Genomic DNA, 24,255 nt, shown 5'->3' with positions numbered 1-24,255 from the left:
TAATATTTAATGTTTTATTCAGTAAGACAATTGACTTGCTCTTCAGAATTTTTGGAAATACATTTTTATTCTCAAATTTAGGTACCTTCTGCATATACCATCTTCACAATCCACCATGCAGTTGAAAACATTCTCCATTTTCTTTAGTAAGAAATTTTAGAAGAGTGCCATTTTTTTCAAATGCCATTTGCTACATTTGGGCTGAAAGAGTTGGCTGGAAGGGGATGAGCAAAGAGAGGGAGGGAAGAGAAGAGAGACTCAGTAGGGAGGGGGCAGGACCTGGGCAGTGTAGGGGAAGGAACAGGGTGGAGTATAGGTAGGACAGCAGGATGGGGAGTTTACCTCCCCAAGTAGCAGCTTCATCCACCACCCATGACTGCTCCCTAAAAGTGGTGGCCAACTTGTCCACTTTACACATTTGGATGGCAATAATAACAGACAAGTGGAAACTAGAGATCATCCATTCCACTACATAATCAAGGTTATTTCACCTACCCAGCAGAAACCCCTTTCCCTGTGCTTTCTCATGGGCCATTCTCATAAGGAAATGCTTTGTCAGGAGATTGTTTTCCACAGAGTAAGTGCTATCCTAATATGAAGGGAAGGGAGTCTATTCCACATATTTCATAATTCCCAAGAGAAATGGAAGACAATGACCAATGCTAGATCTACACCAACTAAATGTGCCTATTTACAAATGAAAATTTCATATGGTGACCCAGGTATTAATAATTCCCTCTGTAACAGGTGAGTCAAGTCCCTCTCCCTGTTCTCTCTCTAGTTCCTATTTGTGGCCTCTTGATTATGGCCACCAAAGGGGGGGGATGGGAGGAGATAGGGGGATCCGGGCCCACCCTCTCTCCCGGATCCCACCCCAGGGCCCTAAGGACAGGTACACGGAGACCTGTCCTGCTGGTGGGGCGCCTGCCCGAAACTCACCAGCATGCCGGGTTTACCCGGCCCTGGGCTACTTCCTATCTCCCCGGCTCTAGCTCCCCAGTTATTCCCACCTTCCCCGTATTGGACTCAGCCCTCTGTGTGTCCCTCACTTCTCCCCGCTCCACCCGTATCGCGCCCTCCTCCCGCTCCGTTCCGTATCGCTCCTCTGTTCTCTCCCCACTCTGCCTCTCCTGCCTCCTCCCCGTCCCCAGCCCAATGGGGGTTTTAAAGATCCCGTGTCGGCGTCCCGACGCGATGTCGGTTGCCGCGCAGGTTGGCTCCGCCCCTTCCCCCAGTCCCCGCCCCTGTGCTGGCCATGTTCCTTGCGCGCCGCTCGTCATCTGGGCGGTGGCGGCAGAGCAAGCGCGGCAATTCGCTCCCACTCCTCGGATCGTTCCCAGGAGTGTCAGGGCGACCGCGGGATTAGTGCGGGGGGGGGGGGTCCGCGTCTACGGGGTGGAGGCGGCCCACTCCGTCACACCCTCCCTGAAGGAGAAAACTTGGTTCACAGTTCTCAGCATGAAAGATGCTTTCTTTCATGTGGAATAGTGATAGAAATGTAGCCGTGTTAGTCTGGGGTAGCTGAAGCAAAATGCAGGACAATGTAGCACTTTAAAGACTAACAGATGGTTTATTAGATGATGAGCTTTTGATCTGAGGAAGTGGGTCTGGCCCACGAAAGCTCATCATCTAATAAACCATCTTGTTAGTCTTTAAAGTGCTACATAGTCCTGCATTTTTCTTTCATGTGGATATTCAGAAGGTTTCTCAGATTTGTGGTATGACAAGAGCCCTGCCTTTTCATAGTACTTCCCAGTTGAGGCTGGCAACAGCACCCTTACAAAGGGCTTTCTCACTGGCCTAGATTAATCCAATTATTTCAGTCTTCCAGTATCTGTGGACAAATGGCTACTAACAAATAGATTGTCAGGAGACTCTCATCAGTGGCCAGAAGGTCTTACTCAACCTTCTGACATAGCTGGGGATCTGTGTAAACAAAGAGAAGACTATTTTGACTCTTGAGACCTATTTTTACACACCTGATCCTATCATCATCTCACTATCACAGCCAAAATAGGAGGGAGCCTCTGGCACCACCAGGACCTCCTACATCTTTAACAGTTCAAATAAATGGCCATTGGGTACCCATACCCCCTCTGGAGCCAGCTTCAGTTCAGGTGTGCCAAGTTTTTACTATTCCAAGACCCATCGTGCCTAGAGCATCAGAACTGCACACTGCACATATCTGGTTTTGTATTAATAATAATTAATAAATAGTACTTAGCTCTAGTTGTACTATTTATGATGTCTATATATTGTCTTTGACCAAGGATTAATCAGGTGCCCTTTTGCTAATTTTTTGTTAGTGTTCAAAGAAAGATGTGGCCTTTACTGTCCTGTTGTATCATTTATGAATGTTAGTCATCACCCTGGCCAGTCTGAAAGCATGTAGTAGCCCTCTCCATTTTTTCTCAGTTTCTTGTCTTTTGACTCCTTGTTGGGGTGCAGTTTCTATGGGGCACATACAGTGATGGGGTATGTAAACCCCACACTGCACCTGACACGGTTAAAAGGCAATATGGGGTATAGGTAGCCCTGCCTCCTCAGGCCTTCTAGGCGTGCTCCCACTGGAGGAGCAGGTTAAAAGGGAGCTCAGAAGCCCATTCAGATCATGGTGGACAGGCTGCAGGAAAGAGGAATTCATCCTCAGGAAGCGAGACAGAAGGCTGAGGCTGAGAGGGGCCACCGAATGTGGAAGGCTCACAATCAGTGCATTTTTAATTACCAACCCTTTAAGAACCAGCAGGTCCTACAGGGTCCTGCTCCTTTGGACTCTTTTCTTGTTAAGCAACTGACTGTTTAGATTATAAGGGCCACACCTGAAACAGGAGAGACCTATTGTTAGGAAGTAGCCCCGAGAAGTAAACTTAGACTTTCTGCAGAGAGAACCCTGCTGGTGTTGCTTCCCCCAGTACTCTGGGCTGGGAACCATTGGAAAGGGAGGGCCAGGGTCCTCCTACCACATCCTCCTAAGGAAGAGGTGGGGAACCTAAGGCCTGGGACTGGATGCAGCCCCCAACTTGCCTGGATCTGGTCTCTGAGGCTTGTTGCTCCCCCCAGCATTGGAGCTCATGATTGTGGGACTTTTTTGTTTGTTTCTCACTTTTGTGTGCAGCCCCCAACTGATTTTTCTGTGGGTCTATGGCCCCACCGTAAAAATGTTCTCCACCCCTGTCTTAAGGGCTGAGGCCCAAATGCATGTGGAAAGATGAAGATTCCCAGCTTAAAGTCAGGAACAGGTATGCCTGCTGCCCTGATAGAGGGGAACAGGGCCAGAAACAGTTGTGCTAACCCTTGGCTGCCCAGCCCTGATTTCATGCACCATATCTTACACTTGTAGAAAGCACTTGGTATACTGGGCACTACTGCAATGAAAAAAAATTAAACAATGTAGGGGAGAAACTGATTTTTTTTTAACTATTTGACCAATTCTCTTTATAAATTTCTCAGACCCTTTTCTTCCCAAAACACTTGCGAGACTCTGTGCTGTGCCCATGGTGAAGTGGGGCTGTGTTTACAACTTTCAAATATGGGTTGCTCTGAAGCCCTCAGAGTAATTTTGACTTCACTGAGGACATGTTAGTCTCCTAAGATGATTGTATAGGTCACATCAGTGTTTGTAGTCTCTGCAAAAATGTCTCTTCACCTGGCACACTTCTCCTGTCCCAAGCATGCCCCATGCACAAGGATCTTTGACGTGTGGCTGTCTGTTTGTGGACTATAAAAGTCAGAAGGGACCATTCTAATAATCTAGTCTCATTGCCTGCCACAGAACCTTAGGTGTCCATTTCTATAATATACATCTAGCCTCTGCTACAGTTACTGAAGTCTTCAAATCATGATTTAAAGACTTTAAGTTTCAGAGAATCTATCATTTACAGTAGTTTAAACCTGCTAATGACTCAGGCCCCGTGCTGCAGAGAAAGGTGAATTCCCTTCCCTCCCCTCCTGCCCTCAACAATCTCTGCCAGTTTGACTCAGGAAAAGATATTTTTCTTGACTCTCAAATATGATGGGCAGTTAGACAAGGCAAACCATGGTCTGCAGGCTATATCCAGCCTGCTGGACTCTTCTGTCTGGTCCCTAAATGCCTGCCTGGGGAGGCTAGCCCCTTGCCCCTGCCCTTCTGTCTCTTCTCTCCTGCAGCCTCAGCTCCCCGCACCCCCAGCCCAGATGCTCCAGGCAGCATGGCTGCAGCTCCCACTGGGTGGTGCTGCTGTAGCACCACCAGACCTGGTGTGCTGGGAAGTATGGATGGAGAGTGTGGGGGAAGGCAAGCATTGTATAGGGAGCAGGATGTTCCGGGGAGGGGGGCCCAGTAAGGAGATAAGGGGAGTTGTATGAGAGATGGAGAGTCATATAGGCGGTCATAGGAGGGTAGTCAGGGGACAAGGGGGTGTATAGGAGGTGAGGGATCCCAGGAGGGAGTCAGGGGCCAGGGTGGGGGGAGAGGTGGTTGTATAGGAGACAGGGGATTCCCATCCAAGCCAGCTGCTGCAGAGTCCCATTCACCAACTCTCACAATGTCAGCAGCCTACCTACTCACCTAGCTGCCCCATTAACAATCCCTGCCCAAGACATTTCCTGCTAGTCCCCTGACATCCAAGTTCCCCAAGTACTTCTTAACCCCCTCCTCTTGGATTCCTGATATAACCTCATCCAGCTAGTTGCTCACCACTCAGGCTAGGTCTACATTACAGCTTTTTCTGATTTTTTTTTTCAGAAGAGGGTTTTCCAAAATTTCACCCATCTACACTGGGCCAAATTTTGGAAAATCCCCTTATTTCAGAAGATCCCTACTTCCTCATGGAATGAGGAAGACAGGGCTTCTGAAAGAGCACGTTTGCACTTCTGCCAAAAAAAGCGGAAGAGCAAACGTTCCCTGGATGCAGCAGAGTTTTTCTAGGATATCTCCAGTATCCCAAAAAAACCCCGCAGTGTACCCTCAGATATAACAAGCAATACTCAGCTAGCTCTACCCTCTAATCCAGAATTTCCTGCATCGTCCATGCACCTTCCTCTGGCATCCCAATCTTTATGAAGAGAGATTAAAAAGTCTTGGACTTTTCAACTTAGAAAAGAGGAGAGGAAGGGGGGATATGATAAAGGTCTGTAAATTCATGAGTGGTGTGGAAAAAGTGAATAAGGAAAAATTATTTACTTATTCCCATAATATAAGAACTAGGGGTCACCGAATGAAATTAATAGGCAGCAGATTTAAAACAAGCAAAAAGATTTTCTTCACTTAGTGCACTGTCAATCTGTGGAACTCCTTGCCAGAGGGTGTGATGAAGGCTACGACTTTAACATGGTTCAAAAACGAGCTAGATAAATTCATGGAGATTAGGTCAATCAATGGCTATTAGCGAGGATGGGTAGGAATGGTGTCCCCAGCCTCTGTTTCTCTGGAGGTGGGTGACAGGGGAGGGATCACATGAGGATTACCTGTTTTGTTTCCTCCCTCTGGAGCATCTGGCATTGGCCACTGTTGGCAGATAGGATACTGGCCTGGATGGCCTTTGGTCTGACCCAGTATGGCTGTTCTTATCCTTCCACTAAGCCTCTTTTATAAAGCACCCAGTCTCTAGCCCTCTTAATTAAAAATATTGTCACCTAATTCTTATAGTCATAACATTTTTTTAAACTGACTCATCCCTTAGTTTTCCCAGTGTATTAAACATTTGACTCTTGTAAGCTCTTCTTTTATAGAGCTGTGTTTCTCTTGTATGCTGTATCATGCCAAAAGTGCTCTTAGTGCTTTATCAATAATTAATATACTTGTGCTTTATCAATAATTAATATACTTGTGCTTATTTAATAAAACCACAAACAGGTGCTGTTCTAAAACAGCCCCAAATTATTCTTAAACCATTTTAGTATTCTATTCCTTGATTTTTTTTTTCAAACTTGCATTGAATTGGGAGTCATATCAGATTAATAAATGTCTTTATTCCCTGTATTGATGTTTCTAGTCTCCAAGAACATATTTTTGACATTCTCTACATATTTCTTGGAGAATCATAACACACCTTTTGAGATTTGCATGTTTGAAATGTAGCATGTGTGCATGGCTTTTGCTACATTTAAACTGCAGAGCCATAGCTCCTACACCCGGAATGAGTCAGGACTGAGGAAGCCTTCCCTTATGAACTAATTTTTTTAATTACACAGTTAGTGGATTACCAGCCTCTTAACCTCTTTTCTATGTACAATAATCCTTTATTTTTTTAAGTCATTGCAACATGTGTGATTTTGAGTAACATGGTCACACCAACTTCATGAGCAGCAATCATTGCTTTTTAATGAAGCACCAACCAGAAAAAACTTCCTCTCACATGATCACATTATCTACTGATATATTATTTCTAAACTACCACCTATAGTATCATTTTTACCTACTTCATTTGCTTTTTTAGGTATTCTGAACAATGTAATTAAATTTAGTTTACACCTCTCCAAAGTAATGTGTGCAGTGTAAGAATTAACTAGCAGTTTTTATATTAAAGTATTTTTGTTAGGAAACAGAAGGGAACAATTCATGTTGATTTTGTGTATTAGCAATGGCTGTTAAATATTTCTTTTCTTCATTCTTCTATTAGCAAATGTTTATGCTCAATGTATAATTTTCTTTCATCTCACACATCTTATGTAAACGCAGTCACAAAGATTGACTGAATTTTCCCCTTTTTATATTATGGGAAAATATGCTTGATTCTCAGAATTGTTGCAGTTCAGCAATTCTCCATCTTTTCTGCATTGTTCCCCCCCACGTTACAAAGACAAAGGATTTTGTGATCCCCTCCTTCCTATACAGAGACTCGCTTTTCCCCCAAACATTTCCCTTCTCTGTTCTCCCTTGCCTACAGGTTTGTTCCTCTTCTTTGCTAGACTACACACCTCTTTTGAAAGAGGGATGTAAATTAGGCAGATTGAAAATGCAAATGAAGTGGGGATTAAATATCCCATGCTTCATTTGCATAATCGCATCACAGCATTCTTTCAAAAGTGAAACTGCAGTCTAGACTTGGTTCTTTCGGGGGGGAAAAAACTTTTTCAAAAGATCCCATACTTTTCATTTTTTGAGGAGTATGGGATCGTTCGAAAAAGGGGGATTTTTTTCGAAAGAGCCATGTCTAGACTGGTTTCACTTTCGAAATACCCTTTTTCGAAAGAACGCTGTGACACGATTATGCAAATGAAGCATGGGATATTTAAATCCCTGCTTCATTTGCACTTTCAATCTGCCTAATTTACATCCCCCTTTCGAAAGAGCAATGTAGTCTAGACATGCCCTTTAATACAATATATCCAAACCTAATCTGTTCCATCTCGCAGGCAAATCCCTGCCCAGGAATCTCTTTGGACTTGTGCACTGGCACTGTCCTCCATTCTCATCTGCATCCAGTTGCACTAGCTATAGCTGACATGCAGCACAACGCACAGCACTGAAGCTGTTATCACTGAGGGTATGTCTACACTACCACCCTAGTTCAAACTAGGGTGGTAGTGTAGACATACCCTCAGTGATAACAGTTCGAACTAGGGTGGTAAGGTAGGCAACCGGAGTTGCAAATGAAGCCCGGGATTTGAATTTCCCGGGCTTCATTTGCATCTTGCTGGGCGGCACCATTTTTAAATGTCCGCTAGTGCGGACTCCGTGCCGTGCGGCTACACGCGGCACGGACTAGGTAGTTCGGGGACTAGGCTTCCTATTCCAAACTACCGTTACTCGTGAAACGAGGAGTAACGGTAGTTCGGAATAGGAAGCCTAGTCCGAACTACCTAGTCCGTGCCGCGTGTAGCCGCACGGCACGGAGTCTGCCCTAGCGGACATTTAAAAATGGCGCCACCCGGCAAGATGCAAATGAAGCCCAGGAAATTCAAATCCCGGGCTTCATTTGCAACTCCGGTTGCCTACATTACCACCCTAGTTCGAACTAGGGTGGTAGTGTAGACATACCCTGAGCTACCATACTGATTGGCTGGAGGATGGATAGAGACTTGTTCTCCTTCTGCTTACAAATTATGAGTGATTCAAAGGTTTTGGGGTGTTTTTAAAGGAACCCTTCTCCCCCTCCTCCTCTCCCCCCCCACACACACCATGTTCTCTTTCTGAGCCAGAGCTATGCTGGAGGCTTAATTGAATGAGAAATGTTTTCATAACTTCTTTCCCAAATAATCCACTATGCATATATGATTGCTCAAAATAGGAGGGATTCTGCTTCACCCACTAGATATTTCTGTATACAGTCATCTGTGTACTGTTTTAATGGCACATCAGGACCATAAACAGCACAAGGTAACATGGGAGCATTCTCTCAGTAGTGTTAGGCATCCCATTAACCTTCCCCTAGGGAACATGGTAGGAGTGGGTACTATATTGTGGTAAGCACCACATGGGATTCTGAAGCAGAGAGTAGACAGATCTTGGAAGGCTAGTATAAATTTACATCAAAGTCCACACTGATTCCCTAGAACAGTCCAAAGGTGTAAGGTGGCTAAGTCACATTTTGACCTCTCTCCCACTGTGCTGAACTTCCCCAAGGTGAAAAACTGTTTGAAGTAGGAATAAGTATATATCAGGAAATGTAGGCGCGCGTGCGCACACATACACACACACACACACACACTCAATAGAAAATACAATAGTTATTCAAGAAATAAAAACAAGTAGAACATTTTCCATTTTAGTATGTACATTTCTGAGTCACAACAAAAATCCATTTTGAATGGCCCAAATCTAAAATTTAAAAAAAAAAACAGATTCTGGGTATCCTTTTTTGAAAGCGTGAAACGAAGACAGTGGGAAAATGTACTTTCAATTGTAGCTTGCATCACGGGTGATGCGAGAGAGTAGTGTTTGAGTAGTTTCTACTAATTTCTGCTCATGATTATCTTGGGATGTGTCAGTGTTGCAACCTGGGAATTGGTCTAAGCTGCACCATTAGTGCATCCCTGAAGAGTAATGTACAGATGTCAGAGACAAACTCCAGTTACAGATAAAGTAACCTTCATATTTTCAATCTACTTTTCATTGGACATCCCTCTTAACTATCTAATCTGTCCAGGTTTTTATACTTTGCCTTATCACCGTGCATGCATCCCATTTGTGCAACTCAATTTGAAATGCTTAGAAATCTTTGAGTGATGGCCAGTAGTGCTACATGACAGTTGGGTTCAGGTCAGTACTTAAGTGCAGTTTCAGAGCTACATGCTTAAGTTTGCTTCAGTCTGAAAAGGGCTGTCTGTTTTTCAGTGTCATGTACTGTGTGCACAGGAACAGAAGCTTGCTTAATTTTCCTATCATTCCAAAATGTGTTTATAAAAGCTTTAAAACTAAAATTCAGTTTGGCTTTGATGGAGCGTACAAAACCGCACACTGGTCAGGGAAGGGTTCATAAACTGATGTGGGGTCAGTCATTTCCTAGAAGCCTTGAAGGAGGTGGCTAAAAGAAGAAAGCTAGCCCAGCTCCGTTGAGGAGCGGCTAACAGGAAGAGCAGGTCTTTTCTGAAGGAGGGCCTGACTGGTGCCAAGGACTTAGCCATAGACTATTAGATGCCTGGTGGAACGTAGGCTTGACACAGGGCTGTTGTGTTTATTTTATTACCTGGGACTATTCTGTTGTCTTTTTGATGTGGAGTATCACTGTTATAGTGAGGACCTGTTAGACCTACTGCTCTTGCTAGTCCTCCACCTAAAAGGAAATGGCTGCTCTCAATAAACCTCTGTTGATTGTCTGGCTATACCAAAACAAGAAGAGATGTTTGATATGAGTTTTATCAGGCCACAACTTTATTATGCAATGTTTGGGACTACCTGGAAGATAACATGTACGGTGCAGTAACTCTCTCTTGTTTTCTTCCATAATTAACGTGGGGGTGGGGAGGAGAGAGGAGTGCCTACACTAGCTCCTTCCCTCCCGCCTTTTCCACTCATATCCCTCCAGCAGATCCATTACTGGGAGCTTACAATACCCAGGGGGAAGGTTTCAACCCACTCCCTCCTTTTCATCCAGATCACTCCGGCAAATCTATTGCCGAGACCTTACCAACCACTCCCATTGTAGGAGGGGGAAGGTGAATTGTAATGAGAGGGGGTTGGCTCCATGCCGTACCAATCATAGAAGTCCCCAACAACCCCTAGCTTGCTCCTTTACCAAGCAGCTCTCCTTAAATTCTTTCCCCAAGCTATCCGTTACTATATGTTTTCTTTTATGGAGTACCTGCTCTGAACATCCAGAATGCACATAGGTCATATGTTGCATCTCATTATTTACTGCCTGCCAAGTACTGCATGAGCAGGGCCTGTGAGGAAAAGAACCGGTTGCTCCTACGATAACATGATAGAGAAAAATTCCTTCACAGAATCCCAGTATATTTGCCACCAAAATGAGGAGAAAATCTACTCTGTGAATCAGAAGGGAGGGCCCTATCAGAGGCTGATCTTTTAAAACCCCTCATTCCTGGGTGAGGAATCAGCCACCATGCTGGCCCCTTCTCCAGCAGTTTTACATCTTTACCTTCTTCACTTAAGCCATCAAGAATTGCTCATTTCTTCCAGCCAGTCCTGCAAACTTAAGAAGCAGGGTGGCAATTTCCCTCCTGGTGGATTTTAAGCAGTGATTATCATCAGCTCCAAAGCAATATACAGGTTTATAATTTCCTGGTTTTAACATGCAATGTATCAAACTATTCTAAATTAAATGTTTTACAGGTTTTCTGTAGTTACCCATAAAATTGTATTGTCACCATTTTGCTGGGTTCCTTATTTCCTTTCAGAAGATATGAATTGTTAAATTATTTTGCTGTCTGAAAAGAAAATACTTTTACATTTAAATATCTTATGAAGACTTTTACAGCTCATCTATAATAGTTAAATTTTGAAACACTATTTACCCAACTAAAGAGTTAAAAATCTATTCCTTTCTGAAGTATGTAAAATTTGGCCTCTGTTGTACTCTGCCAAACTACCAGAAATTGGTTGAATTGACAGAGACCATGAACTCTTGGTTCTATAAGAAATTAAATAGCAAATTTATATATTTTGTTACAATGCTGCATTTTTCTGTTTTATATATATATATATATATATATATATATATATATATATATATATAAAAATTATGAAGGTTTTTTTTCTTAAAACAAACCTGATGTTGAATTCCACTTAATTGATATGTAATTGGAGAGTGGGGAATGGTTGACAAATTGCATATACAGGCAGTTCCCGGGTTACGTACAAGATAGGGACTATAGGTTTGTTCTTAAGTTGAATTTGTACGTAAGTCGGAACTGGCTCCAGATTTAGCCGCTGCTGAAACTGATCAGCGACTGACTACAGGAAGCCGTAGGCAGAGTTGCTCTGCCCCCGGCTTCCTGGAATCAGCCGCTGATCAGTTTCAACAGCGGCTGAATCGGGACTCCTGGGACAGAACAGCTGGGGCGCTGCCGGGTAGGTCCCCGCAGGACCAACCCGGCAGCACCCCAGCTGCTGTACCCCAGGCGTCCCGCAACAAAAGCCTGGTCTGCTGGGCGGGGGGCGCACTAGCTGCTCCCCCTTCCCCCCCAGCAGACCAGGGAGACCCGAGCAAAGCCGCAGAGGCGAAGAGATCCCGCCGCCTCTGCGGCTTTGCTCCTGTCTCCCTGCTGTGCTGGGGGAGTCCCCCCCAGCACAGCAGGGAGACCCGAGCAAAGCCGCACAGGCGACGGGGTCCCCCGCCTCTGCAGCTTTTCTCCGGGGCAAAGGAGCAAAGCCGCACGGGCAGCGGGGTCCTGCTGCCTGTGCGGCTTTTCTCGGGTCTCCCTGCTGCGCTGGGGGGGATTCCCCCCCAGCGCAGCAGGGAGACAGGAGCAAAGCCGCAGAGGCGGGGGACCCCGCCGCCTGTGCGGCTTTGCTCCGGGGCAAAGGAGCAAAGCCGCACGGGCAGCGGGGTCCAGCCGCCTGTGCGGCTTTGCTCGGGTCTCCCTGGTGTGCTGGGGAGTCCCCCCCAGCACACCAGGGAGACCCGGAGCAGCTTTTCTCGCCCCGGAGGACGCGGTGGCGGGACCGGTGCGCTCTGGGAGGTCCCGCCGCCCGCGAGCTCCGGGGCGAGAAAAGCCCCGTTCGTAAGTGTGGATCCGTCATAAGTCGGATCCACGTAAGTCGGAGACTGCCTGTAATCTAGTTAGCTTTGGTAAAAAAATATTATTAATAAAAGTAGGATTGTTGAAATTAATTAATCGAGTGACTTGATTCTATGCTCTGAATATTTTGGAGAAGTAAACATAGCTTTGAATCATGTATACATTAATCCTATTAACATGTGGTCTCAAATTAAAATGTTACATACTGGTAACATGTTACATGCTCTCATTTTCAAGCCCATTGTTCAAGAATTTAAATATAATTCTTCATTTCTAAATGTATGGAATGATTGTAACTGTAATTAATTTAGTATGTGTGTGTGTGTGTGTGTGTGTGTGTGTATTTATATTTTAGCTGTTTTTACATTGTCAATTCTTTGATAGCATCTAGAACAGCAGTGCCTCGAGGTATAAGAGGACTGAGCAATTGTTATGGGCCTCAAGCAGCTCAAGGGAACTCCAATTTAGTATTCTCCCCAAAATACCATTCGTCTTATTTAAAGTGGGCTTTTAAATGTATGTATTAATGTGTTAGTAATTTTTTTTGGTTTATGTAAATAATGCAGTTGTTGACTTTAGGTATTGTGTGAGTTATAAGGAAGTAGGGGAGACCCTATTTTGCTAGCTCTGCCTCTCGTCAATACATTTGTTATCTTTAAGATTTTGGAAAAGGTAAAACATTCATTTTCAGTTGTGAGTTTGTTTTCTGGTTCAGCAAAGATCAGAAAGTTGTGATAGTCTTGTTAGTAATCAGCAAAAGATAAATAATTTCAAGTAAGAAAGAATGCCTACAGAAAAGAAAGAAAAGAGCAGCAGATAACAACCTTCAGTATCTTTGGATAGAAACAGATTGTATAGCTCTGGGATGTATATATGTCTTGCCACTTTACTCAACATGGAAAATATAGAGTCGTCTTATAAGACATAATTCAGGATGTATTGGACATTAAATACACCATCCAGATAGTGAATCCTGCTGGCATACCCCTCAAGCTGTCTTTTTAGGCACTGTGAAATAAAGTCTGGTCAATAATTAGAACCTCTAGGAAAAATTTAGCTGTTGCAGGAAGGCTTATTGATGGTTCTTTGGTACTCTTCGTAGGTTAGGACTGAAGCAGTGCTTAGGGTTTTAGGGAACTATAATTCTGTTTGAGATGCTGCCATGTTTTGGATAAGCTAACCCAAAGTAGGAATGTAAAATCCTGTTTAATCAGTTAACTAATTAAACATTAAGTTTAACTGGTTAACCACTTAAACAGGATGGGCAGGGGCTGCTCCAATCAGGCTAGAGAGCCCCTGCCAGCAGGCAGGCCCAGGATAGGCGGGGGCTGCTGCAGCAGGGCCAGGCTAGACACACTGCGGGCAACCGAGGAGCAGCTCCAGCCCAGCTGGACCGTGGTTAACTGTAACCAGTTAACTAGTCACATCCCTAAGCCAAAGTATTGGACAACTAGGGTAATTAAAGATTGTTTAATCTTTAAATGTTTTCATAGGTCAATGTTATCTATCTGAAGTATTTCTAAAGGTGACTGTCACAATGTCATGCAAGTATGTAATCCAGATGCTAGGCAAATCTAATAACAATACATTCTTTAGTGCTAGATTTATAGAACAATTTGAAATCAATAAATAAATTTGAAATCAATAAATTAGTAGTTATGTTCATAGCTTTTTTTCTTCTTTATATCTTTACTCTAATCTCAAGAAAGATATGGCAAAATTGAATGTGAGGAAATGCCCCTCTCCCACATGTCAATAAAAGACTCAATGATTTTTACAATGGTAAAAGTCAACAACTCAGAAGTTACAGTATGTTAACTCGTTTATTTTTCATACCTCTTTTGTCTCCAGCAATAAGGCCAGGAGGTGTTCTATCATCTATTGGAGATTTTGCTTAGAAAGTTGACAATAGTTTGGGAACGTAACAGGTTAAGATCCAGAAACCCTTAGTTTACATTTGTCACCCATTTCCACACAAACATTGTACTACTCCAACACAGTAGTACACCCTGTGATCTGACCTGAGAGACCGTGACAACATCCTGGCATCAGATGGCAATAATTAGCAGTTTAGTTAATTTTACAGTATTTTATCTCCCACAAGGCTCCAACAGAACTTGATCTCTTTGTTGTGTAAGTAATCAGAAATCTGCTTTTGCAGGATTTGCTTTCCTGGTTCTGTGTTCTTTTTATCTCACTTATCTGTTACTTATTTTTTGAAAAGTAAAATGCCAAAGTGGTAGTTTCCTGCCTTCTCCCCTAGAGTGTTTCTTCTCTTCCTTGGTTCAGTTTCCATGTGTGTGAACTTTGAAATTCCACCCCAGCTGGATTTCGATTTTCAGTCAGTTTTCTCTCCCCAGCTAATACTTATTCCATGTTCAGAGATAATACGTTTAATAAAAGCTCCTTTTCCACCCACTTTTCATTTGTCATGTCATAGGGAATACATTGCTGTTTTTAGCAACCTTAAGTAGTGGGCAGCATAATAACTGCTACAATTAATGTTTCTCTAATTATCCCAATTCTCGGTTGTTTATAACTTTCCCAAATTTTAACCTTTCAGGCTGAATTAGACTCAGTTTGAAGGTGATTTTCCATATTACCCTCTAAAATATGAGCTAAGCACACCAAGGGTGTGTCTAAACTACATGGTTCCATCGATGGAGCCATGTAGGTTAGGCTGATCGGCAAAGGGAAATGAAGCCGCAATTTAAATAATCGCAGCTTCATTTAAATTTAAATGGCTGCCGCGCTGAGCCGACAAACAGCTGATCATCTGTTTGTCGGCTCAGCGCGCTAGTCTGGACGCTCCCGCACCGACCTGAAAGCCCTTTATCGACCTCCTCCCCGTTATGCCTTGTAGGATGAGGTTTACCGGGGAGGTCGATAAAGGGCTTTCATGTCAGTGCGGGAGCATTCAGACTAGTGCGCTGAGCCGACAAACAGATGATCAGCTGTTTGTCGGCTCAGCGTGGCAGCCATTTAAATTAAGCTGTGATTATTTAAATCACGGCTTCATTTCCCTTTGCCAAACAAACAAATCTACATGGCTCCGTCGACGGAGCCATGTAGTTTAGATATACCCTAGCTGTTGAATAAGAGAAGAAATAATTCCCCCATATAATGTTTTATAGAAGTTAAATATGTAAATGTATGTTATGACAATGAAAACAGTATAAATACACATTTTTAAAAAATGCAAGATGCTAAATGTGTTTTTAAGACTGTAAATGTATTGTATTTGAAAAATAATGTGTTGTCAGGTTAAAATTAGACACTTTAGCATGTGCACAGTGGACAGAGATGAGGTCACATTTGCAGCCTTAACACAAGCATTTTCTAACTTGAATACACCATGCAACCTTAAGTTTCTTAACATACTCTCTTTGATGGAATACTTTGTACAGGTAATATTGTTGGTGAAGTGCTTTAAATCCTACTGGGTGAAGTACACTGCTAAATGCAAGACAATTTTTCATTGCACTATAGTTTTAATTTAATTACACTATAGACCATGATGAGTAAGCCAGTGTTAATGTTACATAGTACCATATAAGCAACAGCAAAGTAATTATGAACTTAGTCTCTCTCCATGGATTGTCAAAGGGGTGGGAGCCTCATTAAAGCCCTGCTCTCATCTTTCAAATGAAGAGTCACCTGTTTCTAGGGTTTCCAGATGGTTTCAACAAAAATACCGGACACACTTGACATTACATTACAATCTACATTACATCTTACTTAGAAAATACCAAACATTTATATTTTCTCATTTATATTTTCTCAATTTGTTTCCTGAATAGAAAGCTCAAATACTAGACTATCTGATTCAAAATCAGACACCTGGCAACCCTACCTGCTTCTTAGTTTGTTGAATCAAATAGTTGTTTGGAAAGTGTTAGGCAGGAGGAATCTTGTCTAAATCATCCATCGTCCTGTATAAAGATGCAACAGAATTCCCAGTTGAACCTTGCCAGCCATATTCTGATGACTGGGGTCCTGATCATTGAGGCTCACTTCTATGAGGTGTTGTGCATCTTCATGTCCCATTGTGCTGTGGTGGGATGGAACTGATTCTAGATGTGCACAGATTCAAGGTATAGGGTTACTTGTTGGAAGGATCGGACTTGCTGCAGCTTCAGCTTAGTGACACTGAAGCACCTTAACAGGGAAAAAAATTGTAGGGAAGAAAAATTAGTTGCACTGTGAAAATCTGTTTATGGTCAAAAACAAGGTAAAACCAAACCTGATATCCCTTTTAAGGGTTTCAAGCTTGTGTTAATTTATTCTGTTATGAGGCCCTTACATAGGATATTTTCCTCTGACAATCTTAGCTCTCTTTTGTTATCCCTTTGTTAAACTATTTCCTTTGAAAGCTATTTTTCCTTATTGTTGGTTAAGGCAATACGGTATTTTTCTTTGTTCAAACTGGTTAATGTTCTATCACCATGGAACATGATTTAATATCAAGATAGATTTCAAAGTCAAATATTCCTAATTTTGCTTTGCATTTCTTATTTGTAGAATTGTATGCCATTCTTTTCAGAAGAAGGCGCTTCTTTATGTTAGCAAAAAACATTCTCACAAAGACAAGCCACAAAATCTATGTGCTTTTAAAAAATAATTGTTTTCTCACTGATGCCTTTTTCCTGCTCCTCTTCTGTGATGATTACATTTTTAAATAGGAGTCAGAAAGGGACTTTGGTTGCTAACCTTTCAAAAGATTTTTCTTTCTTCTTTCCACATACAGGCAGTCCCCGAGTTACGCGGATCCAACTTATGTCGGATCCGCAGTTACGAACAGGGCTTTTCTCGCCCCGGAGGACTGGAGCGGCGGGACACCCAGATGCGCTGCAGTCCCGCCGCCCCCGTCCTCCGGGGCGAGAAAAGCTGCTCCACGTCTCCCTAGTCTGCTGGGGGGGAAGCCCCCCCCCCCCAGCAGACTAGGGAGACGCGGAGCAAAGCTGCGGAGCACGCCCGCAGTGGGACAGCCCGGGCGCGCCTGAGCTGTCCCGCTGCGGGCGTGCTCCAAGGCTTTGCTCCCCGTCTCCCTGCAGACCAGGGAGACGGAGCGAAGCCGTGGAGTATGCGGGCGGTCCTGCCACCCGCGTCTCCCTGGTCTGCTGGGGGGGAGTGCAGCTAGTGCCCCCCCTCCACCCTCAGCAGACCAGGCTTTTATTGCCTACGCCTGGGGTAGAGCAGCTGGGGCACTGCTGGGTTGGTCCCGCAGCGCCACTCCTCGGCGCTACTGTACCAACCCGGCAGCACCCCAGCTGCTCTGCCCCAGGCGTCCTGATTCAGCCGCTGCTGGTCAGTTTCAGCAGTGGCTGAATCAGGACGCCTGGGGCAGAGCAGCTGGGGTGCTGCTGGGTTGCTCCAGTAGCGCCGCTCCTCAGCGCTACTGGAGCAACCCAGCAGCACCCCAGCTGCTCTGCCCCAGGCGTCCCCAAGTCAGCCGCTGCTGAAACTGACCAGGGGCTGACTACAGGAAGCCCGAGGCAGAGTTGCTTTGCCCCGGGCTTCCTGGAATCAGCCACTGATCAGTTTCAGCAGCAGCTGACTTGGGGACGCCTGGGTTTCTTAAGTTGAATCCATATGTAAGTCAGAACTGGCATCCAGATTCAGCCGCTGTTGAAACTGATCAGTTACATACAGATTCAACTTAAGAACAAACCTACAGTCCCTATCTTGTACGTAACCCGGGACTGCCTGTAGTTATACATCTTTTAATTGGTTATTAACAAAGATCATATAAAATGGTGTGTGTGGACTTGATTTTGTTTAATAAATCTAAATAAAGGTAATTTGTGTAAAAACAGAGAAATAGAAAGCTAGATTGTATGTCCCCTCTTTCTGCTCAAGGAGCCTTTGGGTCCCATACAAGGGTCAGTTGCACTGTCTGCCTTTCCCTCTTGGAAAATAAAAGCCATCTGAGTCTAGTAACAACCACAGAGTAACATGGCAAGTGCTACAGCATGATCCACTGCACCATCCAGTACAACTAGACGAGAGAATGGGCAAACATGGTACATTCCCTTTAAAGGTTGCAGATGGGGTCTCTTGTGCCTTTGCACATGGTCATGATGCCTCTCATAGTGGCTGTCAGTACAACAGATCCTCCTCATGAAGGCAAGCAGTCATTTAAAGCACAGTTTTGTGCAGAATATTCTAGAAAGTACTTAAAATATTGGACAGGTAGATGAAATGTTTTGTCCTGATCTTATTACTGATATTGTTTGGATGTTTACTAAGCAGCTGACCAATCCCATATTTAGTAATGAGCTTAAATTGAACAGCAAATGATGACATGAATTTGCATTTTCAGTTGGATATACATTAACGGTGGTTTCTGTCTCATTCTGTGGAATTCTAATATTGCTTCTGAATGCAAAAAGGCAACATAACATGAAGATGGTCATGCTTGTTAATGGCTTGTATTAGCTGGAGGCTATAAAATCATCCAAGGACTCCGTTAGTGTTGGAATAATAATTTACCAAGACAATTACCACATGGAGGAATTTTTTGCAGTTCTAATTCAGTGTTATTAATAATGAATAAAATTGCAATTTTCTCAGGTTGCTGGGGGCAGTAGGGAATTATTTCAATGAATATTTCAGCACATTAGTTTAATCATAGTTCCACAAAATTCAAGTGGGCAATATTTTATACTTCTAAGTTCAGTCTGCTAAGGGACCATAGTCATTAAATTGCAAACTATTTGCACTGAGATCCATTCTATGATTTACTAGCCTTGTTAAAAACACTGTAAAAGAAAGCAAGCTGTGCCATTAATACTTGTAATTTGATGCTGCATTTGTTAATGGGCTCACTGTGATTAATGTTTTAAGCAGTAGTCAGAGCATTTTGAGACAAGCAAGACTGAGCTCTTTAATGCCTAAATACTAGTAAAAATGTTAGAATATTGCACATTTTTGAAATATGTGTTCTTTCTGGAACATTTTCCTTAATGCCACTGAAATATAAAAGCCACATTTAAAGTACATGTATATGCTATATATAAATACAATGCAAGTTCTGATAGGTACCGACATATGTCTCTGTTTTGTAGCCAACTGCATGACTTCTGGCGCTTGGATTATTGGGAGGATGATCTACGTCGGCGAAGGCGTTTTGTTCGCAATGCTTTTGGTTCTACTCATTCTGATGCCCTCCTCAAAGCTGCAGTGGAATATGGTCAGTACTACTCACCTGCTTTTAAATAAAGGATCTCTTCAGTTGTCTTGTGTGTCCATATTAGAATGTTGGCATTCATATCACTGTTTTCTCACATCATGGTGTTAGGAAGTTGGAATGGGAATTATTTCAGCCTCACTTATTGATGGTCCAGAGGAATTGCTCTTGGATGTTATGAAGCACTCATGCTTCCTTGTTCCTAATGGCTTAGCAATATTTCTTTCAGCAGTAGCAGTACCTGGTTTAGAGCAATGGCAATGCTGAGGGTCTGGAGTGATGGGTCATCGATGGTGCCACCTTTAATTATACCTATTGGCTTGAAGAAGTCACACAAATATATAAAGGTCATCCCCTATCCCCTGATATCCCATTAATTCATCCACTGTTCTTTCAGGCTTCCCAGATTCGGTTGGTCATAGGACTAAGAATCAAACCTGACTCTGCTGCTTGGTAGAGTATGACTCTTAGGCCAGAGAGATGATATAGCATAACATTTTCATATAAGACCTCCTTATCAATGGGGTTTATAATTTGTCTATAAAAATATTGGAAGCATTAACTTGGTGTACATAATCTAAACCAGGAGTAAAGTTTATCTGCAAATTGTGAAATATATCAACAAACCCTTTTTTAAACAAAGCTGCTTAGCAGTTGTGCTCAGTGCTTTTTGGGCAGTCATCGGCCAAGCACTTTATTTCAAGGGTTCACAACCTTTTTCTTTTTGAGGCCCACCCAACATAGTATAGAAACCTCCATGACTCACCTGAGCCACAACTGGTTTTCTGCAAATAAAAGATGGGGCTGGAGTTAAGAGCTGGTAAGCAGGGCTACTGCCTGGGACTCCATGCCACAGTCCCCCTCTCCTACGAAGCTACCTTGCTGAGGCTTTGGTTTCAATGCCAGGTGGCCCCGACTTAAGCCCCATGCAGTGAGGCTTTGGTTTTCTGCTCTAGGCCCCAGTGAGTGTAATGCTAGCCCTGCTTGACAGATCCACTCAAGCTTGCCTCTGACTTCTGGCTGAAAACCACTGCTCCATGGGACAAAGGCACTTCAACTAAGCTCCAAACACTTGCAAGGATATTAGGCTTTTCTGGGCAGCTTTAGTTGGGACATGCTTACAAGATGCCCATGTCACACCACAGATTGATTTTAGTGGTTTATAAGAACATGAGAGCAGACGGTGGTTCATCAAGCCCATTATCCTGTCTTTCAACGTGCCACATGCTTCGGAAGAATGCACAGAACAAGGCAGCTATCGAGTCATCCAGCCCCAGTTTCTAGCAGTAGAGGGATACCAGGAGCATGGGATTGCATCCCTGACCATCTTGACTAATAGACTTTACTTTACTTTTTTTCTCCATGTGTTTGGTTGGCTTCTTGACAGCAGGCTGAACCTTACTGGTGCAAGAATCTCCAAGGAGATACATTTTTCAGATCTAGGTCTTGTGCAGTTCTGTAGATATCCTCAAAGGCATTTTCTTAGAAAGTTCCTATCCATCCTTTTAAAACTATATTTCTAACTGAAAATAGTGGCCCCACTATTCATTTTCTCTATATCTAAGGGCAAACATAAACTTGAGAGGATTATTCTTAAATAAGTTTAAAAGCCACATACTGAAAACTGATGAAAAGAAAATAATTTTATGGATAGATGAGCTAAATCCTGATGTCACTGGAAGTTTTGATTTAGATCTAATTCACGCGGTATAGTTAATCTGTGGAACTCACTACTTCAGGATATTATTAAGGCAAATGGCTTGTAAGTTTCAGAAAAGATCAGACATTTAAATGAATGTACAATTATACCAGCTAGTATATTATTTATTAAAATACAAAAGTTGCCAATTGTATCACTCCAGAACATAATTTGATCAATAGTTTGGGTCAAGACTAATTTTCCATTATGGCATATAGTTTTGCACATTTTGATACAAAGGTATATTTATTTACCCCCAGTTTCCTTTGAGGCATGCCATATAGAGTCATTGTCAGAGGCAAATATCAAATATTTGGTTTTGACTTCTGTAACAAGCACTTAGTTCCTTTTCAGAAACAAATATTAATTTTAGTCCTACTATCCATTATTCTTTAATACATAGTTGCAATTTTGAGGAGGTTGTTAATATTTAATATTTAAATATGTAAAAACAATATTTAAAACCAGTTATAAATCAAGAGGGAAGCTGGGTTTACAGTCCCAAACATTGGCCTCTTAAGGCCTGTTCGGCACCATTTTTTAAGTTAATGGAAGTTTTGCCTTTTACTTCTTTGGACTTTGTTTCGTGCCCTTATGCAAATTAGGTCCCCTTTTTTTCCCCCTTCCACACCAAAGCTTAATGTGCCACTTCTGTAACATTTCAGCAAGGGGAGAACCTCATATAGTTATATACAGTTTATCTGTTATTGCATTTAATATATAAGTGAATAAAGCTGAAGTATTGCCGGTGCCGTGCAAGTTAAACTCTCATTGGTTTATGTTTCATATTACAGTAGATGGAAGTTATCTTGTTGGCAGCCTTATAATAAATGTATCAGATATGCAGCTTTCCCATAAATAAATTAAAAGTATGATGTGGTGTTCTGCAAGAATTTTAAACAGCATGCACTGAAGTTAAAATCCATAGATTCCACCTTGATGTACTTACTTTTCAGAGGCTTGCGTGTATGGATTTTAATATTGAAACTTTTATTTGACCTTTCTCTGTGAGAAAACATCCTTAACACTGATGTTATTTTTATGCCTCTTGGTGATACTAATGAGTTGAATAATTTATGAGGTTGTCATGTGAAAAGGATTTGGTGCAGTTTGATGTACTTTCAGCCTCTGGTGTTCGAATGTGATTAATAAAGAGCTGGAGGCATAAAAAATTTTCCAGGGTATATTACTTTCATTGTGTTTTTTATTCATTTTGTTTTGACAATTTTGTGTTGGAATAGTCTAATAGTAAAAATTTTGTCAACAACAAAAACTCAAAATAATGTCACTATATACAAGAATTTGAAAGCAGTTTTTTAAAAATCATACTATGCAGTTTTCAACTAACAGTTTATTCCCTGACCTCAAAAATTTTGTGAAAAATGAATTATTGATTTTTAAAATGAGGGGTTTGTTTATGTTACTTCAATAGCAACATTAAATCTAGACTGATAAATAGTATGGCATTTAGGTATGAGTATAATTTTGGACAATATCTTACAAGTTTTTATTACTTATATTGACTGTCAGTTATACAGGGTTTTGTGCATAAATATTGCAGTGGAGGAATGCTTAGTCAAAGCCTAAGTTAGCAAGCTCCTCTGTGTCTACGATCAAAGGCATCAACTTAAATAGGTCTGATCAGGCATTGCAGAAGAGAGCAGGCAGCGTCAGCGGAGCAAAAAACACACAGCAAAGATGACAAAATTAATCAGTCATTTCTTTGGCAATAAATAATAAGAGATGCTGAGGATTGCAGATGAGAATTTGTGTTCCTTGGAGATGTGCCTGCTTAACACCTGATTTATCTAAGCTTGTGTTGCCATTAAGATATGACCTTGATGAATAAAAGACTGCTTTACAACTAGTCTAGAATTAAATTGTGTTGATGGTAGATGCACAGATACTGTAACAATATGATGCTTGCAGTCATAAAGGAATGGAAAAGTCTTGGCCATGGCACATGTCTGTGGTCTGTACACCTGCTTCAGAAAAATATCAACATATTTGTTTCTTGCATAAAGAGCTAAAATGGGGAGGGGAGGTGTAAAACTCTCAGACGGTGGAGGTGGCTACTTATTATAGGAAACATCTTTTTTAATGTTCATCCACCTATCTAGGTGTACTACGATTACACTACTTGCACATCTGAGTGTAAAATTAGAAAGATTTTTAGTAAGTATTTTCTGTAATATACTTATCTCCTATACACTGCTCCAAGTTGCTTGTTTGGCTCCATGCCTCCCAATAGCAATTGTGGGCCCCAGGGCAGAGCAGTCAGTGGTCCACCATGCATGCACAAGCTGCATCACCATAGACATGATTTGCCTGACATTTTGGTGGTGTGTGCACACTGGCTGGTGCCTAACAAGCTGCCAGCTTCACTGCTGGGCATGCTGTTCTGGCATGGCCAAGGCTTCCACATGCCTGCCCAGTAAGGTTGCCAACTGTCTAATTGCACAAACCCAAAGACCCTTGCCCTAACCTCTGCACCACCTCTTCCCTGACACCATACGGCATCCAACCCCTTATCCGAGGCCCTGCCCCATGCTCACTTCCCTACTCCTCCTCCTCCCCCTCCCCCAACCCTCATTCACTTTGACCAGGCTGGGACAGGAGGCTGGAGTGCTGGAGTAGGTGTAGACTTGGGAGGGAATTTTGGAGCGGGGTCTGGGAGGGAGTATGTGTGCTTGGAGGTGTGTGGGGTGCAGGCTCTGGGAGGCAATTTGGGTGCTAGCTTTGGGCTGGGTCAGGTGTTTGGAATGTGGAAGGAGTTGAGGTGCTAACCTTGGGCAACTCCTGAAAGCAAATTGCACACCTCTCTGGCAGTGGCTTCTCACCAGAAGAGGGGGAAAGCCTGGAGGTTTCCACAGGCATCGCCCCGGCACTGCCATTGGCTGCAGTTCCTAGCCATTTGAAGCTGTGAAGTCGACACTTGGGGAGGCACTGCATTTAGATTACTCCCAACCCAGGAGTCACAAGAATGGGCCAAGCCATATCCAGGAGTGGCAGGGAGTGAGGGTGGGCAGGAAGAAGCCTGCTTAGCCCTGCTGTGCTACTGTCAGCAACAATTGAGGTTCCGCTGATCCTTTTAAATTGTCCATCCCCCTAGACAACTGTTCCCTTTGTCTCCTCAGTCAGTGGGCCTCTTTAGTTCTTTTCTCACTAGCATCTGTGTATATATTTTAGAGATTTGTGCGTCTGTCTGGGAATCCATTTGTTCAAGAACTCCCTCTAAATGGTA

General features: G+C 42.9%; 1 protein-coding gene across 16 annotated transcripts in view; it reads left to right on the top strand.

The window, feature by feature from the left end:
- NBEA (neurobeachin) overlaps nucleotides 1-24,255 on the top strand; it is a 748,862-nt gene that overhangs the window by 425,602 nt on the left and 299,005 nt on the right. For all 16 annotated transcript variants that reach the window (XM_075919178.2, XM_075919174.2, XM_075919172.2 and 13 more), the window contains one exon: nucleotides 19,191-19,315. In XM_075919178.2, coding sequence (XP_075775293.2) covers nucleotides 19,191-19,315 — 125 coding nt within the window. The remainder of the gene's footprint in view (nucleotides 1-19,190; nucleotides 19,316-24,255) is intronic.

This window comes from Pelodiscus sinensis, chromosome 1 (assembly GCF_052426305.1).
Source record: "Pelodiscus sinensis isolate ZL-2025 chromosome 1, ASM5242630v1, whole genome shotgun sequence".
Classification (NCBI taxonomy): Eukaryota; Metazoa; Chordata; order Testudines; family Trionychidae; genus Pelodiscus; species Pelodiscus sinensis.
The sequence above is the reverse complement of the archived record's forward strand: the minus strand, read 5'-3'. Positions and strand labels throughout refer to the sequence as shown.